Source organism: Cupressus sempervirens, chromosome 5 (genome assembly GCF_028749045.1).
Source record: "Cupressus sempervirens isolate cs-2001-9-10 chromosome 5, ASM2874904v1, whole genome shotgun sequence".
NCBI classification, from domain to species: domain Eukaryota; kingdom Viridiplantae; phylum Streptophyta; class Pinopsida; order Cupressales; family Cupressaceae; genus Cupressus; species Cupressus sempervirens.
The window spans coordinates 228,154,363-228,178,079 of record NC_143122.1 but is presented as its reverse complement, the minus strand read 5'-3'; the positions used below and the strand labels follow the sequence as shown (position 1 = coordinate 228,178,079).

The following is a 23,717-nucleotide window of genomic DNA, read 5'->3' as shown; positions in this document are numbered from 1 at the left end:
AATAAAAATGGTTGACGTCTCATAAGTCTAATATAACCATATTTATAGCCTCAAGGCTATCATAGTTTTTGAATAGCCCTATTGGAGTAAGAAAACAATTTCTAACAACTAAGATTAACTAGCTAAGAAAAGCAAACTGCTTAACAATTTATTCCTTTCTACCTAATATGGTAGTTTTTGGTTTACTGGCAATTTTGGGTCAAAAGACAATGACAATTATGTCATACCTCATTTTCCTAAATAAGGAATACTATCATTTTTTAATTTTATATTTTTTCTACGAAGAATGCACTAATTATTTTTCTCTCACAAGGTTAGCAATAATCAACATTAAAAATGTATCACTTCCTTTTCCTTTCAAACCAGATTTGTATAAAACTGAGTAGGGACTTTTATGGCTTTACATTATTTTATTGTAAAATAGAAAACATATACTTATGCTACTAATTATACAACAAATTTAAAGGACCAAATTTATATTCAGATTTTGTAGTCTAGTTATGTCTCAAAAGCAAGGTACACTATCACATAAAATGCTCTTTTACTCTCCTAGACTCTATTCATTATCTCATCTAACAATGCAAAATCTACAACCATGTTTCTAATAATTATGAAATGGGAATTCCTCCTTACATTCTAACTCTTTCAATGTAGTTTCATATTATCATAACATTAAAATTGAATCTAACTTTCTAATATATATATTTTAAACTAAATGCAAGCTATCAAACGACATAATGAGATGATTTGATTAGCAAGCATACAAGGGTTCCTTGCAACAACCTGTGTTTCTTTTTTATACATATCATCAACAAAAAATTTACTTCCAAATGGGAGAATCTCCCAACATTACAAGACCCATGAGATCTATTTGCATGAAGGGATTTACACAAATCTTCTCTTTACCTCGAGCTTCTTTCTCCTTTAAAAAGAACTTGCAATAAAACATTTTTCTATGGAAGGCTCATCTCCTAGTCTAGGATTTTACAAGGCCACCCCTAAGATAGGAGAGCTAGATACCAAGTATAGATACACACATACCACACAAAACATCAAAAAATACAAATCAAGAATATGCACAAGTCGAAAAACACCCATTTTCATTTCCAAACTTCACAATGACCTCCAATGGTCAATAACAAAACACACCAACAAAACAATAATAAACACCCTTTTACTAGACTTGCACAATAGGACACCTAGGGGCCCATTTAAGAGAGTGAAAGTGGATCAAGCCCAAATGAGATTCCATACATAAAGAATGATAACCAAATAATGTGCCTTCACAAGTGTTCACGATAACCAAAACATCATGCCTATAGAAGGCTTCAAATTAACCAAATCATCATGCACTCACAAGGCTTCAAGATAACCAATTTTTTCTCACCATGTCTCCTCTTATAATAATCCCAAAAGTGAAATATCACAAGGATGCCAACATGGAGTCCATACTCCATGCTTTATCTCTCTTCTCTTGGAGAATAGACTCTGCACTTCAAGGAATGTCCAAACTAACCCATTCACCCATAAGGCCACTACTTCTCTCCCAAGGGTTAGTGATGCCTTGAACACCCATAACAATGTACAAGGAAAATAATAAGAAACAAATTCAATCCAAATTACTCATTTTATGCAAAGAAACAACATTTACAATACCATTTGGTAGCAAGAACATGAAATAAACAAGATGAGAAGGAGACCAACCTCGGTCCAAGCTATGACAAGATGGGTTGTGAAGAGCTACCCTCCCAATCTTCCATAAATAATTTGACTCCTAAACTTGTCTCCAAAGTTGGAGAGTGGGTGAACACCTAGACCACAATGGACAAACACACCAAAAAGGGCTCTACACAATTCCCACAACCCCTTTTGGAAAATTTTGAGTTCTCATTGGTCCCCCTTCCCAAACCCTTACAACTTACTATGTTTGGAAACTAAGTGACTTTAGAAAGGGAAAAAGACCTCTTGTACAAAAATGAATGGTTGCCTATCCAAGGGCATGCCTCAATTTTTTTTTCCATCCATCTTAGAAAACCAACTTTTGGAAGGTCTCCCAAGTCAACTAAGGGTTTCCATAGGGTTGAAAATGACCTTTACCAATAGGAATACCAAGTGGTCTTACTAAAAGAGGCCTAGCACAACCCTAGATGCTCATATGACCTCTCAAAAACTCAACTAAAGTTTGCATACGGGTTCCAAGATATTTGATTCCTCCTAAGGCTATGTAACCAAGTGGATCACATGGAGAATCTCATAGGGTACTATGGTCAAGGTAGCTTTCAGATATTTCTAAGTGACATCATATTTACACATCACAACACACATGACATGTCCCAGGAAATTCAACATTTCCAAATTATAACTAACAATTACATACTCATGAAAGCAACACATTTACGAATAAAACACTAGTACAACAAGGTCTTGTCTCTCCAATAGATACAACCTTGGCTAACTATTTTACAGTGTTTGGTTCTAGTTTTTTGAATTTAATTCCATGGAATTTCTTGCACACCTCAATGCAAATATCAACAATTACAAGAAATCACATATATGTTCATAAGAGATGTGCCAAAATCATAACATGATATAATTCAAATCACCATTCAACCAATAAAGTCAATTCAATATTTTTCAATGTACAAAATACAACATAAATAATTCATAGTACATGAACTAAATTGCCATTTTTAGACTTATTTCATATAGTGCACATCATAGCATAATATTTACACAAACCCATTAACTAAAATTTGGCACTAAAATACTCAATTGACATCACAAAATAAGGCACATAACCGTAAAATTAGTTAAGTCAGCTAATCAGCTACATTCATAATTATATCAAAGTAATTCTAGTAATACATCACACCAAATGCTATCAATCCCTATCAATTTAGTCCAATCCATAAAACATCAACATGATGTATCAAAATGAGTCTAATATGAAAACATGCCAAATAAAATAGAAAATACGATGGTGGCTTAGGGTGGGGCTTCACTTGACATAATATCCTTTCAGATCAAGCAACCATCATGAAATCACTTAAAACTTTCAATCATCGTCAAAAGGTAAGACAAAATAGAATCATGTAAATAATTCATAGAAGTACTTGACTAGTCAAGATGCATGCATCACATTGTCAACATAAGTTCGATAACCATCCATTAGATGAAAATACTAAATCCTATGTTACCCATATAGTCTAAATCATAGAACATCAACATAGTAATTTAACATCCTACAATGAATATCCTCATAACATTACTAACAAAATGATTCACTTGCCAAATTAAACATCATACATAATTTTGACCATGGAAACTCTTCTTGACCTAATACAATCTCCAACTACAATTTTCCAAATGATTCTCTAATGCATACAAGACATCTATGAAGGTAAACACCAATTATAAAAATTTAGCATTTGATTATTATCCCTATGTTATCAATTCATCTTTGACATAATAGAATAAATTAGTGGCTTTCTAGGGAAACTCCCACATGAACTTACATGTAGACATGACTAAATTTTGAGCATCTAGTATATAATTTACATCACTTCTCATCATAATATGGGTTCAATTGTCATTTCCCAACAAATTTTCTTAAAGATAAATCTCTTAAGCTAACTATTCATAATGCATGCCTAATCATAGGAGGGGGATATATTTTTAGTGTATAACATTTGAGTTAAAACCACTCACAACCATTCATGTATCATCAACATATAAACCTTACTACAATTTTACAAAATGAATTCCATGTAAATTACCTATAGAGAAGAGTATATAGAGGAATTCATTTAGTTACATAACATTCTTCGTAATATAATTTATTATTTACACAAAATCCAAAATAAATCTATTACATTATCATATTAATCACATAAATTAACAAATCACACTATAGGTAATAATGTATTATAACATTGTCATCCTAAATATAGGGATTAACATTACAACAATATCAAGTCCCTAACATAAGAGTCTAAACACATGAATCTAAAATATCCAAATGGGGTACTAATAAATGAAAAGATATATCAACCTTGATTAGGTTCTTACAGGTAATCAATCGATGGAGGAAATGACATACAAGAAATCCTAGCAGTCTTCTTAATGACATCCCCAGGAAATATTCCACATGGAGAAACAATATGTGATTGACAACAATATTCTTAGGGAAAACCATCACTTATCTCTCAAAAGAAACATCTCATCTCACATAATTAATCTTTCAATCCCTCTAACAAGGACACATCACAAAACTAGGGTTTTATTAAGTGCATAAGAGGAGGGGTCTTACAAATTGTGCCAAAGGCTAAGGACTAGGATGATGGATGGAATTAATATATTATTTCGTCTATCTAATTACTTATTTTAACTCTGTCTTATCCTTCTCATCTTTCAAAGTTCTTGTTATCATCCTTTTTGTAGAAGATACTAAGTGTTTAGCATCTGCAGCTTTGGAAATCTCACTAAGATGATGGATGGAATTAATATATTATGTCATCTATCTAATTACTTATTTTAACTCTGTCTTATCCTTCTCATCTTTCAAAGTTCTTGTTATCATCCTTTTTGTAGAAGATACTAAGTGTTTAGCATCTGCAGCTTTGGAAATCTCACTAAGATAAACCTTCTCAATGAAGAGATCTTGAGTAGTAGCTCCATCAACATCTGCATTTGTAAATTCCTTGGCTATTTCTCCAACCCAGTGACCGATTTTTTCATTTTCTTCAATCACAGCCTTTGTCTTGATCTTTTTGTTCCTTTGTGCCTTCCCTAAGCATTTACTAACTATGTCTTCTAGAAGACCTGAAATAGGGACTATGCTATGCTTCTTGCTAACATATGAATCTAACCATTTTGGAGCTATGAGAATTCCTTTATCCTTAGGTGTTTGGAATTCTTATCGATCGATGAGCTCCTTAATCTCTTGGAGGTTCATAGTAGTGTCTCCTACTTTATCACCTCTTTCTCAAAGTTCAATACCTGTGGGACCAAAACTAATTTACAACTATAATAAGCCAACTCTGCCAAGAAAAAAACTCTTGAACTTCAACCTTCCTTCAATGTTTTATCAAAAGCCAATTGTCTACATACTTTAATCAAAACATTTTTATCCAAGATGTAAGAGGTTTCAATGGTTCACCTTCAAAGCCTCTAACCCAGATTTAGGCAAATCAATATCATTCACTTTTGAGAAATCTATGTATACCTTTGCTCTTGAACATGAGGGTAGTATTCATAAACCTTCATTCTAAGCACATAGGGTTCATGATGCAACCCTTACAACTTCTTTGTGTATGCCATGTTGTAAAATAAGTATGAAGACATATATAAACTATGTAGGTCAAAGAAATCCCCTAAAACTTCATGCAACTTTTCGACTATTACTTGCCCCAAATCCAAGAATTTATGTCCTCCCAACAATATTTGGATGAAAAGTACATCCAATATTCCCAATAGAAAGAGTTCTAATTTTCTTTGACCCAGTTGAGCAACATAATTAGATTTCTTGCTTTAGGAATCATGTTCTCTCTGGTTAGAAGCTTGGGCAATATAGAATCCCTTTTTTGCAACTTTAAGAGCTAGTTTCTAGCTATAACATTTCCATACCCAGTTTTTGTTTCTGTTCATGTGAAGATAAAATATGAATTTGAAACAAACCAATCCTCATAAGGTTCTTTATAGGGATTACCCATTGCAACCACTATTGTCTCTCTATCAAATTTTCACCAACTTACTATCATAAGCTTTGCTAATACATCTGTTCTTAATATCGTACCTATTGATACAATCTAGTACCATCTCTGGGTACAATGCTATTGAAGTAAATACCCTAACTTCAAATAGGCCATTGTTAGCTATTTTCTCCATCATCAAACCTTTTGGTGGATTTTTCACCTTCTTGTGAAACTCCTCTAAATTAGCTTGTGTGATGAAGGTATCACTTAACTTTAGGAGAGTACTTGTTAAGCAAGAAGTTCTTACCAATTCAGGAAGACATGGGCCTCATGATATTGCCTCAAATTTAAAAAAGAATACAAGAAAAATACTAATGTAGCTAAACAACAAATATAATAGTCAGAATTTTCCTTATGATTAAGAAACAATTTTAAGAAAAGGGTCACTAGAACTCACCTTTGAGATTCATCAAATCCTTTAAAATTGTAAAAATGTCTTGCAATTACCTCGGATACCTTCCAATTCTAAGAAAAGGGCGATGAAATATTGTCATTGATGTCAAAAGCATGAGCAAGTTATAAGTGTCATCATCATCCATATCAAAGGGCAGTGACTAATGAATCAACCAATGTAAGAAGGATACAACAAAGAAACAACTATAATAAATAGATGGACAAAATAGTATTAATACATATACATACTCAAATAGAGTCAAGCACATATAATAGTTCATGATGATTTAATTGCAAACTTATATACACAAACGGTGAAGTGCTAAGTCTAGTTGCAACGACTTCTATGACAACCATTTTAAAATGATCTCAGCATATGAAGTAAAGAAGGAAAATGATGGGTATAGCAATAATAGCTACATATGAATCCAAGTATTATGAAATGATGTTACAAATTAGCGACCTGGAAGTACTCGTATTAAATAGATAAAATCATGGGTTTTTAGTAAGAGATAGTACCATCGATTAACAACAACATCAAAGAACAAAGAAAAGTTAAAATAGTGAAGTGTTGAGTGAAGTGCTAAAATAGTAATAAACATTCCACAACACGATACACATTATAAAGACATCGATAACAAAGGCGAGTGACTTAAACATCACACACTAAGGCTTGATTCCTAGGCTAAAAGTGTTAAATAGTCAAAGTTGACTTATTTTTCCAAGCTTAAATTCTCTCTTTTTGTGTGAGGTTTAAGGGTGGCCTAACAAAGGTGGTAAAAAAAACTAAATGATAATGTTGGAGATATTTGAGTTTACAAGAAGCAACAAGAGTTAATATAAATAGCGTTAATAATAAGACTATGCACAACTAGTGCCAAAGCAAAATAAATTGTTGTTAGAAGCATACACATCAGCATACATATCACAATAATTAGAAAGTATCCAAAAAACCCCTTAGAAGGGAAATAATTTGACAAAAAAAAGAAGTGAATATACATGTTAGCCTTTCAAGAGAAACTATTGGGGGCATATACTTCTTCACAACCATTGTATGTAGGGTTGACATTGGTTATACATATATCAGTGGAGGCATATATCTAAGGAAGATATTAAGCTTGGAAAGATAAGTCAATTTTGACTATTTAACACTTCTAGCTTAAGAATCAAGTCTTAGTATATTATGCTTAAGATATCTTGATGAATTACATGAATTCATCCATCACTCTGTGAATGGAAGCATTGAAGTCAATTCTAGTGAAAGTGTATTTGAATAGAGCAAGTCCATAAAAGATATAGTGTGCCCGCTGAAAGCAAAGTCATGGAATAACAAATGGGATGTCAAAATTGTATATCATTCTGACACAAATAAGTGGTGCCAAAATAAATGACTAGAGATTCTTCAAAGTGGAAGATACACAGAGAATCAATAAAGTAGATGTATGGTATTTGTCATATACAAGCACATATATCTTCGCATGAACCAAAATCAAATCACATATTTTGACCAAGAGGAACGATGTTCTTAGTCAGTAAAAAAAGACATATATGGTGTTTGAAGGCCCTCTATCAAATATTAAAATGGTGCACGATGAAAGATACCGTCTACAAAAGAAAATTTTGATTTGTTTTCTAATGACTAGAAGGGGTGCAATATTCATAAATAGTATAAGAAGTTATTTTGTTTTGTTAGTATTAATATATAAAATGTTAAAAAATATACAAATCACAAATAAAAGGAAATGACTTTTTGTTTTGAAAAGGCAGACCCGTTCTTATTGTTAAAGTATAAATAAAGAATAAGTCATTTGTAAAAAAAAAGTAAGAAAGAAAAGTGAGTTGTGTGAGTAGGAGAAAAATATGCAAGTATATATATATATATATATATATATATATATATATATATATATATATATATATATATATATATATATATATATATATATATATATATATATAGAGAGAGAGAGAGAGAGAGAGAGAGTATGAAGAAAAGGAAAACATAAGAAGAAATTGGAGTATTCATAAAACAATATAAGAAGTTATTTTGTTTTGTTAGTATTGATATAAGAAATGTTAAAAAAAAATACAATTCATAAATAAAAGGAAATGACTTTTTGTTTTGAAAAGGCAAACTTGCTCTTATTGCTAAAGTATAAATGAAAAGTAACCCATTTGTAAAAGAAGAAGAAAAAAGAGAGTTGTGTGAGTAGTAGAAAAATGTGTGTGTGTGTGTGTGTGTGCGTGTGCATCTATACATGTGTGTGTGTGTGTGTGCGTGTGCATCTATACATGTGTGTGTGTGTGTGTGTGTGTGTGTGTGTGTGTGTGTGTGTGTGTGTGTGTAGCAGAGAGAGAATGTGAAATCAAAAGAAAAGAAGAATATGAAGAGAAGGGAAACAGAAGAAGAGATCGAACGAGCAAAAAGAAGTGTGACATAATAAAAAAACATATATATCAGAATATATGAGTGGGCAGTAAAAGAAAAGCATAGAAAATAGAAAATATATTAATATGATGTGTGTGTGTGTGTGTGTGTGTGTGTGTGTGTGTGTTTTAGAATAATAGAAGAGAAAATTGCTAGATACAAGTAAAGATTTAAAGTAGATATATAGATTGATAATAAATTCTGGAAGAAAAATAACCATCAACATTGAGTAAGCAACATTGCTAAGGTGGAACAAATAGTTGTGTACAGTGAGTTGTTGCTCATGAAGACAATAGTGGGGATCTAGTGCTTCCAATATGTCGGTGCCTGCGAAGTGTGGGAGTTGGAGCTTCCACATAGGGTTGAAGCCTCTAGTAGGTTGTACCCTACAAAACATTGTAAAAGAATTATTTTATATAAAAAGTATTTATTTGTCGTGATTTCCTCCTGCATTAGGTTTCTATGTAAAGTTTTAATTATAGTGATTCACCCCCCTTCTCAGTATAATAACTATAACTATAGCCTTACCACGAAGACCTACCTCGATATGCATGCAAAGGTAGACCACTATAGAGGTAGGGGTGGTGGAGGGCCCGTTGTGTATAGGAAGGGCTCTCTAGACTTATTTGCATTTTATGTGCTCTTCAAAGGGTCACCACAACTCAAGTATATAATCATATTGTTTTATTCGCATTTCATTACTCCTTCCAATAACAATTCAACTAAGAGGTCAACTATATCAGATAAATAAAGGTGGCTGCAACAATCCCAAATTTATTAGTCAAATGCAATTATAATTGTTGTTTTGTTAAAGGATGTAAAATATCATCAAAATTAATTTTAGATTTTCTTTTAAGAAGATTTACAAATTTATTTGTTTTTATTTGAATACATATAAGTCATCTAAAACAAGATATTAGGAGACTCAAATTTCAACGAATGTAAACCATTATCTATATCATTTTTTCTTTTTCTTTTAAGAAGATTGACAAATCTTTTTTTTTTTATTTGAATGCATATAAGCCATCTAAAACAAGATATAAGGAGACTCAAATTTCAACCATCCTTCTATTAGTAACTTTATTGTACTCATACTATTATTTAAAAAAAAAACAGACAATATAAATACTTTGATTTCTTCTATATTTAAACATAAAAATATTATCATGAAGTGTTTAACGTGTAGCCTAATCAATCTCCAAGTGTGAGATTGTGGTTAGTGGCGATTGGTCATGTAAAATCACTAGTGTTCAAGATTTCTTCAAAGCCCCCAACCTCTAAGAAGACATTTTTTAGGATTAAAATTTATTTCACTGACTGACCTTATAAACCTTCTTAAAAGGCTTGACAAATAGATAATTGTGTGATGAGATATCATCAGAGTGTAATGTGCTCTTTGATATATAATTAAACAAGTGTATAACTATTTCTCTAATAGATGTAGCCTATATTGAATGACCCACATTAAATCTTTCTATTAGAATATTTCTATCTTCTTTTATTTATATTATTTGTTATTCATATTTACCAAAATCCTAATATAAAGAAAAAAAACAAGTTCAGGTCAAATTTGACACTTACCAGATTATTATAATTTTCTTTATTTGCTCCAAAAGACAGGGATGCAGTCATCTCTATAGTCAAATTTGCTTTCATATAAATATAAATATAGAAATATAAATAAAATAACTTTAAAATTCCTAATATTTTTCAATATAAGAATGAAGAACGATGAACGGTATCCGCTGTTAGTGAACATAAACATCAAAGACAAATTAAATCCCGTCTTCATCTCCTGCCTCTAATGGTAGGTTGCAAAAATAAGTAGCAAATGCAATCTTATCTATACCTAAGGCATGGGCACTGGACTTTTCTTGAGCTCTTGATTCATTTTTCAGCTTAAAGAATAACAGCCGCTTACAATTTGGAGGAAAATATTAATTTGAATATTCGGTCCTAAGTCAAAATACCCTTCTATCAGTTAAAATTCCTCGGTGAGCAAACTCTGATACACATTGGACAAAACCCTGTAACACAAACTAAGGTTTTGCCAAAGTGAACATCTCATTTTGTACAATTCTAAAGCTTTTATAGAACATTTCAGTAACTGATTAAGTAGACATTATTGACCATCCTCACCATCTTTAATCAAGTTGCAGATATCAGAGCATTCAGTCAAACTGCAAGCACAAAAAATTAGATAGATTTGCAAACAAGGCCTTATACATTTCGCAGCAACGTTGTAAAATATAGCACGTCATTTTAACTTTCCCACAATAAAATCATTCAGACAGAATGTCAGCACAGATTTAACAGAAATGTACAAATAAGGCCTTACAGATTTTGCAATCTAGGTTTAAATCGGAAGTCAGATTTTACCTACATTTATAGGTGGGTGAAGATCTTAAAGTTAAGGATTTTAGCTTTTGAATATTCATAGATCTTTATGTAGGGATCGTGGAGCAGAAAGTGGTCATACAGTGCAATTTCAAAACTTGGTCCCATGTCTGCTTTCTTCATGCACCTATCTCACTCAAAAAACACTAGTACTTGTGGTTAAATGTTGCAATAGTCTATATGAAATGTCCCAATAGAGTTGTACAAATTGATTAAAAAATGATTGACTATTATGATCACCTATTAGTACATATATGATCTTTTTATGAGACTCTTTTAAGAATGACGATTATTAGACCTGACTATCGATTACTGAATCTCTTTTCCTATTTCTACCCAAAAAAAATACCATTTCATTTCAATGGCCACATAAAATCATTCAATCTGACAAACAAGATTTTCTTTCTCCTTGCCGATTTTGCAGTAACAGATTCTTAAGAAAATACCATATCATTTATAGTTAAAAAATATCAGTCATTTCAATTTTCCCCCAAAAATCATTCAGTCAGACTGTCAGCACTTGAAAATTTCAGAGATTTACAGAAAAATCCTTACAGATTTTGCAATTACAGATATAAAATAAATTATAATACCATGCCATTTCAATCTCCCAAACAAAAAGTACTGTTACAAGTAAAAATAAAAAGGAGTCCATACCAGTACTGTCGAGTTCTGAAACCATCTTTGAAAACAACAAGAGGTCTGCAATTTGCAAAATTTCAGCATGAAACCTCCAAAATGATAAAATTCAAAGAATTGCATCAAAATATTGCAAATGGGTTTGACTCTGATGGTTATGCACCTCCTGATATTGATGGGGCCTTCACCAGGAGAACCAGCTCCGCCTCTGATACAAGTGACCACACATTTCAATGTACACGACTCTGCTTTCCGTGATTTAGGCTTTTGGATCCTCGGACCTTTGTCTGCACCTGTAATTTAAGATCGAATATCAGGGAAAAAAAAAATCTGGGTAGGGCCGAAATTAACCCAAAATGAAATGATGCGATTAACATTACATGCCCGATAGAGTTTATGGTACGTCTGAAAATGCATTCAGACGTTAATTTTGTATTCAAATTTAGAAACACCCAATTGTGCAGGGCTGAAATTATCCCAATATTTACATTACATGTCAGATAGAGTATTGCATGTCAAAAAATGCATTCAGACAGCAATTTATGGTTCAATTCAAGAAAAACCCTATTGGGTATGGCTGAAATAATCCCAATATAAAAGAATTGTCTACAATCAGACATCAATCTAGGATTCAATTTAAGAAAAGCTCAATTGGGTAGGTTCGAAGTAATCCCAATATGAAAGAATACGATTTACATTAGGTTGTCTACATTCAGACATCAATTTAGGATATAATTTAAGAAAATCTGAATCCGGTAGAGCTGAAATAATTCCAATATGAAAGAATATGATTTACATTACATGTCTGTCTACATTCCGACATCAATTTAAGAAAAATTTCAATTGGGTAGGACTGAAATAATCCCAATATGAAAGAAAACGATTACAGTACATGTCTATCTACATTCAGACATCAATTTAGGATTCAATTTAAGAAAAATTCAATTGAGCAGGGCTGAAATAATCCTAATATGAAAGAATACGATCTACATTACATGTATGTCTATATTCAGACCTTAATTTAGGAATCAATTTCAGGAAAACTCAATAGGATAGGGCTGAAATAATTCCACTATGAAAGAATACGATTTACATTACATGCCTGTCTCTAATCGGGCATCAATTTAAGATACAATTTAAGAAAATCTCAATTGGGTAGGGCTGAAATAATCTCAATATGAAAGAATACGATTTACATTAGATGCCTGTCTCCATTCAGACATCAACTTAGGATTCAATATAAGAAGATCTCAATTGGGTAGGGCTAATCAATCCCAATATGAAAGAATACGATTAACTTTATATCTCTGTCTAAATTCAGACATCAATTGAGGACCCAATTAAAGAAAAACTCAATTGAGTGGGACTGAAATCTTTCAATAAGAGAGAACAAGATTTACATTACATGCCTGATAGAGTCTGTGGGATGTCTGAAAACGCATCTTCTGAGATGGAGGAAGCAGAATTAACATTGGTGACAATTATAATGGCTACCAGAGCAGATGCGAGTCTTTGGGGAATCGAACCTTGGACCCAGCTTTGTGTAGCTCTGAGAGGCGTGGGTGAATGTGAATGGACTAGTCGTTGTGGGGATTTTAAATGTACAGTGTAGCAGCAGACCCCGAGTGGTTTTAATGGTGAATGAGCCCGTGGGATTGTGGTCAGAAGCGAAAAAGGCATGTTGAAGCTTCTGGGTTCTGACTTATGGATAAGAAGAAATAGCCATGACTTCATATCACGCTGTATCGTTCTACCATCTTAGTTTAGGAAACAAAAATATCACTCTTACGCATGGGATTATGAATTTATAGCATATAGCTTCGGCGTAAATGAATGGTTATGTGGGCGTATTAATTGGATTTAATTGTGTAATTTATCAATTTATCTGTTAGGATTATAAATAGTCTATTTTTATAAATTTTAAGTTTTTTTGTTTGCAAATAGGATAATCAATTTATTCTCATTTATATTCATATTAGCTCAAGAACATTTGAGATAGGGTCTTCTCTGCCAACGAATAAATAGTCTATTTCTATAAGTTTTAAGTTTTTTTTGTTTGCAAATAGGATAATCAATTTAGTCTCATTTATATTCATATTAGCTCAAGAACATTTGAGATAGGGTCTTCTCGACCAACGAAACCTTATAGTTTGCTGCCCATTTTTATTATTTCTATTTCAATAATTATTGTGTCTTACAAGAAATATTTAGTATAGAGTTTCCTAGCTCAATTATTTTATATTAGTGTTATTTTGTGGTGAATCAAATTAAGTGATGATTTATTGATTCAATTATCTAGTTTCAAGTCAATTAATTTATATTAAACTCATGTTTTATGAAAAGTTCACACAAATTCGTTTATTATGAGTCTATTTTACACCTATCTTGTTTTCAAACTTTTAGCAAGTTTTTTTTGGAGGATCTCTTAGCAAGTTTTGAGTCTTACAAACAATTTATTATAGAGCTTCCTAATTCATAATTATTCTTATTGGCTCAAGCATGCTTAAAGGTGGAGTTCCTTCACAAGTGAATCCTTTTAGCTTGCTTCCCATTTCTAGAATTTCAATCAGCTCAATTATTTTTTTGTGGATGGTATTTTTGTGGTGTACCAAATCATGTGCTTTATTAAGCTTTAACTACTTACTTTCAAGTCAATCTTCATCAATTCATATATCATGAATTGTTTGTATGAGCCCATCTCTCTTGACCATTAAGGATCCGCATAAAACTTAGTTACATATAGGTGATACTCATAGAGATGAACTATCAAAATTTCCTATTAGTTAACCCATGCCTTAACAATGGAGTCCCCCCTGACCAAAGTCAATAGTTAGACTTTTTTGCTTTTAAATTTGTCATCATAATTCAAATTGTGACATTGCTATAAGGGTTCAATTATGTAGTTTTCCAAACTTATTGACCCTTGTTTCATGAGCTGTTCACAAGAACCCATCTCTTATGAGAATGAATGTAACACTTATCTCTTATTGCGTCTAGGTGATGCTCACAAAGGTGGAGTATAGGGCATTCCTAGGAGGTCACTGATCCCACTACGAGTCCTACTCAAGCACACTTAATTGTGGAGTTTCATCTAATGTTAAAATCACTTAGATTGCTAGTCCCATTTGCAAAACCTTCAACAAGCATTTTGCCTTACAAACCATTCATTATAGATCACCTTTAGCTTATCAATTGATAGTGCCTTATGAAACATGGGTCATTGAGTTTGACTTCAAAAATACATAGTTGAATCTTGACCATAATATCACAAGCTAACTTCTTGAATAAAATATCTCTTACAAATTAATCATAATTCAAACTAGGCCATTTTAAGGTTCATTTAGAAGAGACTCTTCTAGCTATGTACTTTGGATTTGGGGGAGGAATGATCAAGGTTGTGGGTGTTTTGCGTATTCTAGAAGTGGTGGTGATAAGGAAATGTGTTTGTCGATGGGGCTTCATCCTTTGGATTTCATTTATTTCCCTCACAATGTTTATAAAAAAATATAGCTTTATTGAGGGTTCCTCTTTAACACATGATATTGATGAGGGTTGGCAATCTTTTCCTTGGTGGAGCTCCATTTATTTTCTATTGAGTAGCTTGTATGTTATATCAAAATTTCATTGTTGTTAAAGTGTTTAGTCTACAATGACTTGCAATATTGGATTAGGTTACATGTACACGATAGTTCTACTAAGATCATGGCCTTGATTACTTGTCATGGGTAGTTTCTTGGCTTCTTTGGTAATAAATTCACATAAACCCATTTAAATTAGCAAGAAGAGAGAGCATAATATTGATAAATTGAGTGATACAACTTTTGTTATTCCCAACTTACTTCCCATAACATTATGCCTAATTGGGATCAAACTTACATTCAATTAAATCTTGTTGGTTTAGTGAACAATGCTATGCTAAGAAAGTTACTCTATAGTGTAGTGTCTTCAAGGAGATATAGTGACTACCTTTATAATCACTTTTTTTTTTTGCGACCCAATCATTCCTATTGTTGTTTTTATTGTGAGTCTTTTGGAGACAATATAATAAAACATTTAAAAGTTTAACTCATAAGATCATCTTCCTAGAAGTTTTATTAGATACTAAGGTACATGGAAAACGCATAAGCTCATCTTCTACGAAAGGAGATGGATAGTGTAGTGCCATAAATTGTATTGTATCCCTCAACAATTTCAAACTCATTTTGGGTTCATTTTGGTGGTTGTCCCTCATGCTCTTAATTCATGATTGATTGCGCTAAATCCATGACCAAATTTGGATGCCTAGCATAATATTGAGCTTAGGAATCTTGTTCCGGCCAAAAAGTCAGATTATGGCACTTATTGTCACAATCCATCCTTTTCAAGCCCAAATTTGAACTTCAACGTAAAAAAGAATTGCATTTTTGCACTTTTAACACTAGTAGGAAAACGCGATTTTGTCGTAAACTCGGGGAGTTTTTGGACAAAAAAACACCTCGTTGAAAAACTCGGCAGGCTTCAAAAACTTGTTGCGTACTCTGTGATTACGCCAACTATCTAAACTACTGATTTTCAATGGAGAAAGGGAAGGCATCTTTAAAATTGAAATCTATACTAAGGCGAAGCACTAGATTGTTACTAAGACATGTATCACTGTTTTTACACAATTTTCAACTATTCGGATGCTTTTTTGTGCGGCTAAAGCAGTATATACATTCATATGTTAATAGTTTGCAAGGAGGTTTTGTTTTTGTACAGTCCTCAAAAGGAACAAGAGTTTTCATAGTTTAAATACCAACTTTTCACACTATACAACTAGCAATCTACTGTTCTAATATGCTGCACATGAAACATTTACTTCATAATTTCATGCAAAATACTAGCACAAACTACAATGCATCTCATTGCACACAAGGAAACTAGCTTTTGAAGGCAATAGAACTGAACTTCTATTGATAAAACGTGTTCTTAGTCTTACAATGATATGTTCTGGAAGATACTTGACATTTGCTAGAAAACAAATGTTTAAATATGCCGTTCCAGTCACAAAGCGACTTGTTTTTCGAGTTAAAGGACTGTGTTTCAGCTAAAAGAGCTTGAGACAGCTACAAATACTAAGCAAACAGAGAGCCAAAACTAACTCTAATATGAGCCTAGGCTCCTTGAATCTCAACTTTACATCCAAGAGAATATAGGAGATCATTTATGAGATAAAATGAATGCCAAGAGACTAGGACCACCTTGGGCCTATAGGAGTAGTGGTTCTTGACTCGTCTTTGGCTATTTGACTTAGTTGTAACTTTTCCACTTGATGCGTGTAGCTGACTTGGCTTGTATTTGCCCCTAGAGGTTTGGATAGTTTTCAAACTTGGTCAGAACTGCCCCGAACTCCCTATATCTGCTTGTAGTTATCTATATTCCGGTTCCACCTTGCCAAATCTGCCAATCTACTGTTTGCTAAAGCTCTCATGGCCTATGCTAGAGTAGCAAACATTAGAAAGTAGTAAGCAGGTTTATGCAAGTATCTTGAGATGTCTTTCTTGACACTGCCCTTGTTGATATGTATACAAAATGCGGCAGCATAGAGGACGTGCGGAAAGCCTTTGACAATAAATTTGAACAGAGGGGCTTTTTCTGTGATCCCTTGATTACTGGATATGCTTGATATTTATGCTTAAAAGGCATTGTAAATCTCTTTCAAATGCAAGAAGCACGCTTAAGTCAGACCATCACATTTGTTAATGTTCTTTCAATATGTAGCCATTCTGGGCTATTGTTCTTTCAATATGTAGCCATTCTGGGCTATTGAATGAAGCTCATAGCTACTTTCATTCAATGAAAAATAATTATGGAAACTCATCAAGAGTAGAAAATTATACTTGTATAGTTGATATTCTTAGTTGTCATCGATTTTTGGATGAAGTTGAATATTTAAGAAAAATGCCATTACAACCTAGTGCTTTAATATGTCATATCCTTCTTAGTGTATGGAAATCCATGAAAACTTTGATATAGGAGAATGTGTAACAGACTGCATCCTTGGGCTGAAGCCACAGGATGCTGCCATTCATTTGCTGCTTCAACAGATACCGCTGTAGCTACAAATTGGGATGACATAGCAAATATGAGAACATTGATCAAAGACCTTAAGGTGAATAAAGGAACCAGGATACAGCTGGAATCAAATCAGAAACAGGCCAGGCCCTGTCTTTGTTGTCAGAAGCATAAGGTATCAATGAGCAATAAATTAGTACTCAATGCAACCTTAAAAACACAAGAGATTGTGAGTGTCTGAGAATTTATCTGCCATGTGCTTTTGAGCAGTAGCATAAGGAAGGAAATGCCAGGCTAAGAAATTGGTAATTCACTGGCCTTCAAACATAATTCTATAACGAACCATTATAAAACAATAAAAACCACTGTAGGTGTAGACAGATTGATAATTTTGAGGATTTCACATTTCTGGACTAATTGGAAACCTGACTCATTTAGGCATCGCTGTGTTTATAGTTCTTCAAGGACAGGAAATGTGCTTGTGCAGATCTTTCGCAATAGAAGCCAGAATCAACCAAAATGGAAGATATGATCTATTAGCCTGCTTGTCTTGTGCAGAACCATACTACTCAGTGACTCACCATAGATGTACAAGAAAGTGGGAACTAAAAATCGCATTATATATACTAAGAAAAGAAACCATCCTTCTTCGGCATTTATATGAACTTTTGATGTATAAGAAACATCAAAGGCTCTTTGCAGGAACTAAATTTAATGCACGTTTCATTTTCTCAAATATAACATTCTATTGTAACTTTCCTCGGAATCCACAATCGAAACAACAATTGAAGTCTGAAATCCAAAGCACAACCATTCTGCCAAAAAGAACTCTGCTAATCTTGGAATGTGAATATGAGGGAGGATCACTAGAATGGGAAAAAAAATATTTTTGCTACAATATCTGAATGAATGAGTAAATGGAATTTTTCTAAACGAGTAGAAGCAAACAAGCATCAATTAAGGATTATAAAGGAAAGACTTAAAAAGTACTTTGTGATACATACAAATTTTATATAGAACTACACATGTAATGTTATGTTTTGGTATTTTTGACACCTGTATTTACAAGCCTCCTTGACATTATTCATTTACGTGCTTATTGGGCATCCAATAGCATCTTTAGTTGCTGATAAGACTATAGTAGCCTTAATTATGCTCGTAACAGAAAACATGTTAATATCATAACCAAAATTATCTTTAACAGGAAAAGCATTTGCTTAGACCTTTATGAATAAACTGCAACATATACACAGTTTTCTGCAGAAGGATTTCAATTTTCTAGAAATTACCCAAAAACCCAGAACAGTAAAATATGAGAATAATCTGGCCAAAAATTGAGAATGAATTTCCATCATAAAAATAAATTGTCACAAAATTCAGTGAACTTCCCATATTATTGCAAGCAAATGGAAATATTGTGCTACTCGATATCCATCCACCATCAATATGAAATAATAGAATCTGATTGGTTCACAGCAAGGAGTTCTCATCTGGCTACTAGATAAAGAAGAGTGTAATAGGTGCGTAGATATCCGCATTAAGAATCACACCAACTGTTTCATGAAGAAAGAATAGATTATGATGACGAGGGTGCATTCATGACATGCTTTAGCATGAAATTCAAGTGAGATAAAACATAAGTAATAAATGTCTTTTTCTCTTGAAATATATAATCAAAAGACAAATTGTTGCTTTGCTTCTCTTAACAGTATAAAAGGCCTCACCACAAAGAAAGTCGACTCTGGATATGATGCAAGAAGTTGTGCCTGTCAAGTGCTTTCCGGTTTTGAAATATTTTAGATAAATCAATGACAATCTAGCAGTCACTGCATTCAAAGATTCTTGATGATTGAGATAGGTTTCCCGAGGACCGTGGCAATAAGTCCAATGGTAACTAGCCAGCACTTAACTCGTAGACTGCGTCATCAGCTGCTTCGAAGTTTGTGTTAGGCACATACCCTGCTTGCTTCATCTTTTCAGTCAGTTCAGCCAACTTGGCATAGATTTGCTCAGCCTGTGGATGTGTTCTGTCTCCTGTGCTGAATGTATGAACTTTGTTCATAATGTCAATCCAGCTTTTTCCAGTCTCCTTTTTCACTCCTTTTTCTTTCATTAATTTTATGACCTTTGCTTTGTCTTCCCATCTACCAGCAGCAGCATAAATATTGGACAACTGCACATATGAGCCACTTCTATGTGGTTCTAACTCTATAAGGCACTCTGCTGCATGTTTGGCTAATACCATGTTGCCATGAATTCTACATGCAGCGAGCAAGCTTCCCCAAACCAGAGGAGCTGGCTTAAATGGCATTTTGTTGATAAAGGCTGCTGCATGTTCAAGAAGACCAGCGCGACTGAGAAGATCAACCACACAGTTGTAGTGTTCTTCTCTTGGTGCAATACCATAATCTTCGCTCATAGATATGAAGTAATGAATACCGTCATATACCAGGCCTGCATGGCTGCATGCTGAAATTACACCTACAAAGGTTATCTGATCAGGTTTCATTCCCATCCATTGCATTTTTTCAAAGAGTTGAACTGCTTCCCTACCCTTTCCATGCTGGGAGTACCCTACAATCATTGCAGTCCATGACACCACATCTTGATAAGGCATTTTGTCGAAAACTTTCCGTGATTCCTCTATGCTTCCACATTTGGCATACATGTCCACAAGAGAATTCCCAACAGAAACATCATATCTGTATGAGCCTTTTAATGTGTAGGCATGAACCTGTGTCCCACCTTTGAATGAAGCAAGGTTGGCACATGCCACAAGAAGACTTGCAAATGTGAATTGGTTTGGTTCCATGTCTGACAATTGCATCTGAGAAAACAGTTTCACAGCTTGGTTGCTTTGCCCGTTTTGAGCATATGTTGAAATCATTGTAGACCATGAGACAGTATTGCGCTTGAGCATTGTATCAAATAGAAGGCGTGCATCCTCTAGCGTCGCACATTTTGAATACATGTCAAGCAGAGCACTGCCAACAATAACATCTGATTCCAGTCCTTTTTTTACTACACATACATGCGCCTGCTTACCTTGTTCTAGAGAAAATACACTTGTGGATGACCTCAAAACACCTGCAAAAGTAAATTGGTTGGGTTTCATACCTATGTTTTGCATTTGACGGAAGAGTTTTAATGTCACTTCATTGTTCTCGTTATAAGCACACCCAGCTATGATTGCATTCCATGAGATAGCATTCCTTTTGTGTGTTTTGTCAAAAACCTTCAAGGCATCATCCAAGCTTCCACTTTTAGCATACATAGTAATAAGAGCATTCACCACAGTAATATCTAATACAGCCTCAGTTTTAATTATATGTGCATGAACTAATTTGCCCTGTTCTGTGTCTCCTATATTTGCACACACGCTAAGAATACATGACAATGAAAACGGGTCTGGCTCTAAACCTGTCTGCTGAAGTTCAAAACATAACTGCAGAGCTTCGATATCATAGCCATTATGTCCGTACCCCGCAATCATAGCATTAAACACTACTAGATCTTTATGGGGCATTTTGTCAAACACTTTCCGGGCGTTCTCCAAATCAGAACATTTAGAATACATATAAACAAGACCACAGCTCACGAATTCTTCAGCCTCAAATCCTGATTTGATAATGTACGCATAAACTAACTCACCGAACTCCAAATCTAATAAGATCGAACAGGCCTTGAGCACACTTCCAAACGTGAATTCGTCTGGTTTTATGCTTCGCCTCTGCATTTGTGTTAAAAGATTCAGAGCTTCGTAAGCTTTCCCATGATGCACATATCCTGCAATAGTACTGTTCCATGCGACAATATCTCTTTGAGGCATTCCGTCGAACACTTTGTGTGCATCTTTCAGACTCCCACATTTCACATACATATTCAGAAGTTTATTGTTAACCGATGTATTATGATTGAATCCCGATTTCAGCATGTGGGCATGGACTATTAGACCATCTTTCAATGATTTTATTCTGGTACAGTCTAGTAAAAGAGAAGAATATAGATTTGCCAACATGTACGGGCCGTTCATCATTTGAACCCCAGGATTTACTGTTACATGGGAGCTGATCGAAGTTCTACAAAAATGTACTACAGTTAGGCAATTTGTAGGTGTTTTTACAAACGCGCTTGAACTCAGCTGGTGTTTTAATATTCTCGTGTACCAGAATTGCATTGTACTTCGCTGTTTTGTATTCCAATTGATCAGAAATCAAAGTGTCTGCCATAATAAAAGTTATGGCTGATAAGGGAAAAACCATGGATTTAAGTATGGCATTACTCTTTGATAAAGTTGAGCAACGAACGGATTGCAAAGCCAAAAATTTAAGTGATTTTATCTGAGGGATTTTGGTTTTCAGAAGTTTACAGAAGCTACCGAACTGGAGGAGTTTTGAAGTATATTAGCTTTCGTTGCAGTAAGATGGAGCCGAGATCGTCGCACTGAGAACATAGTTGTTTACCGAACAAGTTTGGAGTTCCAAGATTTTTATGTTGTTTACCGAACAAGTTTGGAGTTCCAAGATTTTTATGTTCATTTTTAAATTGATTAAAGTTGGGGAGGTTATAATAGTTAAATAATCTTGTATTATCTTTATTTTTAAGTTTGATTCTTGTGACTATTATCTAGATCTAATGAGAGTTTTTTATATGAGAAATATATAGTATAGTGTTCACCAACTTATATTTTATCTCTTTATATCAAAAGTAGAACCCAAGACTAATGGAAAGGAAACTCATGTAAGGCCAGTAATGGTACTATGTAGACCTAGATACAATGACTTAAGTTGATGATTTTTCTTTATCAATGTGAACATACCTATGTATAGGAGTGCTAACTCAACCATTAACTTAATATATGGATCAATATAATTGATTAAAATCTATTGTGACATTACTTTTATATGTTATTTGTTAATTAGTATTTTATTGATAGTAATTTAATATTACATTTATAGATAAGTAGGAGATATTTTTTATAGAAAATAAAATTGTGACATTGCTATCAAAATCTAATTTTATAGTTTTTTGAGTTAAACTCATTTACCCATGTTTCAAGAGTAGTGGTTCACATAAACCCATCTATCATGAGAATGAATGGAACACTTAGCACTCATTGCATTTAGGTGATGCTCATAGATGTAAGTATCAAAGCTTCCTAGGATGTCACCCATCCCAATACTACTCCAAATCGAGTGCGCTTAACTACAAAGTTTCCTCCATGGTTAAACTTAGTCTTCTTGCAACCCCATTTTCAAAACTTCAGCATGTGTTGTGTCTTATGAACCATTAATTAGAAAGCCCTTAAGCTCATAAACTGATAAGTAGGAGATATTTTCCACAACAAGTTGAATTGTGGTATTGCTATGAAGATTCAACACTGTAATTTTTTGAGTCAAACTCATTGACTGATGTTTTATGAGTAGTGGTTCACATAAACCCATCTCTCATGAAAATGAATGGAAAACTTAGCAATCATTACATCTAGGTAATGTTCACAGAGGTAAAATAATGAAAATTATTAGCACTCATTATGACTAGGTGATGCTCATAGAGGTGAAACATTGAGATTTCCCGAGAAGTCACCCATCCCAATACTACTCCAACTCGAGCACAGTTAACTATAGAGTTTCCTCCATGGTTAAACTCACTCTTCTTGAACCCCATTGAAAAAATATCTATCGTTGAATATTTTAATATTTTTACATATGCATCATTGCCAAATGTAATGCTAGGAAAATCTAGTCAAAGAGATTGTTATAAAGGATCTAGAAGAGTGACAAACTAGCATATAATTGCAGACAAAACATGTAATCAAGATGTATCAAATGACTTAATTTATTTGTTTTGTTGATGAAATATTAAAAATAATAGAATTTTTTTGAGTCTTTACTTTTCAAAGTATTAGTGATCTATCAAACTATTATCTATATTTTTATCTCATGCAATCCACTTTTTAAGCTAACATTTATATATTGCCTACATTCTTACACACTATTGCTCAAATATTTGAGGGTCATCTCTCTAACCACCATACCATTTGACACGCCCTTTATATCCATTCTTTGTTTTCT

General features: G+C 33.5%; 1 protein-coding gene and 1 pseudogene across 4 annotated transcripts; both read right to left on the bottom strand.

Moving 5' to 3' along the window:
• Positions 1-1,083: 1,083 nt before the first annotated feature.
• On the bottom strand, positions 1,084-13,426 carry LOC149555275 (uncharacterized). 3 transcript variants are annotated; one of them, XM_089829387.1, is made up of 4 exons: positions 13,020-13,426; positions 11,774-11,903; positions 11,629-11,673; positions 1,084-1,582 (listed from the first exon to the last, which is right to left on the bottom strand). In XM_089829387.1, coding segments are annotated over exons 1-4 (501 nt in total). In that variant the 5' UTR covers positions 13,345-13,426; the 3' UTR covers positions 1,084-1,581. The 3 variants fall into 3 exon arrangements, with proteins under 3 accessions (XP_089685513.1, XP_089685512.1, XP_089685514.1); XM_089829386.1 differs by lacking the exon at positions 1,084-1,582 and adding an exon at positions 10,261-10,754; XM_089829388.1 differs by lacking the exon at positions 1,084-1,582 and adding an exon at positions 10,261-10,754 and having other exon boundaries at positions 13,016-13,213.
• Positions 13,427-18,967: 5,541 nt separating this feature from the next.
• Positions 18,968-22,103, bottom strand: LOC149555274 (pentatricopeptide repeat-containing protein At3g53360, mitochondrial pseudogene; annotated as a pseudogene). Its single transcript, XR_016364469.1, has 2 exons — positions 19,368-22,103; positions 18,968-19,196 (listed from the first exon to the last, which is right to left on the bottom strand). The product of XR_016364469.1 is annotated as a pentatricopeptide repeat-containing protein At3g53360, mitochondrial pseudogene (transcript).
• Between the last annotated feature and the right edge of the window lie 1,614 nt (positions 22,104-23,717).

Coding starts and splice junctions, on each gene's coding strand:
- LOC149555275 (XM_089829386.1), bottom strand. CDS start 13,344: ATGAAGTCATGGCTATTTCTTCTTATCCATAAGTCAGAACCCAGAAGC. Junction 11,674..11,773: donor GGCCCCATCAATATCAGGAG/GTGCATAACCAT, acceptor TGCAAATTGCAG/ACCTCTTGTTGTTTTCAAAG. Junction 10,755..11,628: donor TTCAGAACTCGACAGTACTG/GTATGGACTCCT, acceptor TTGTGCTTGCAG/TTTGACTGAATGCTCTGATA.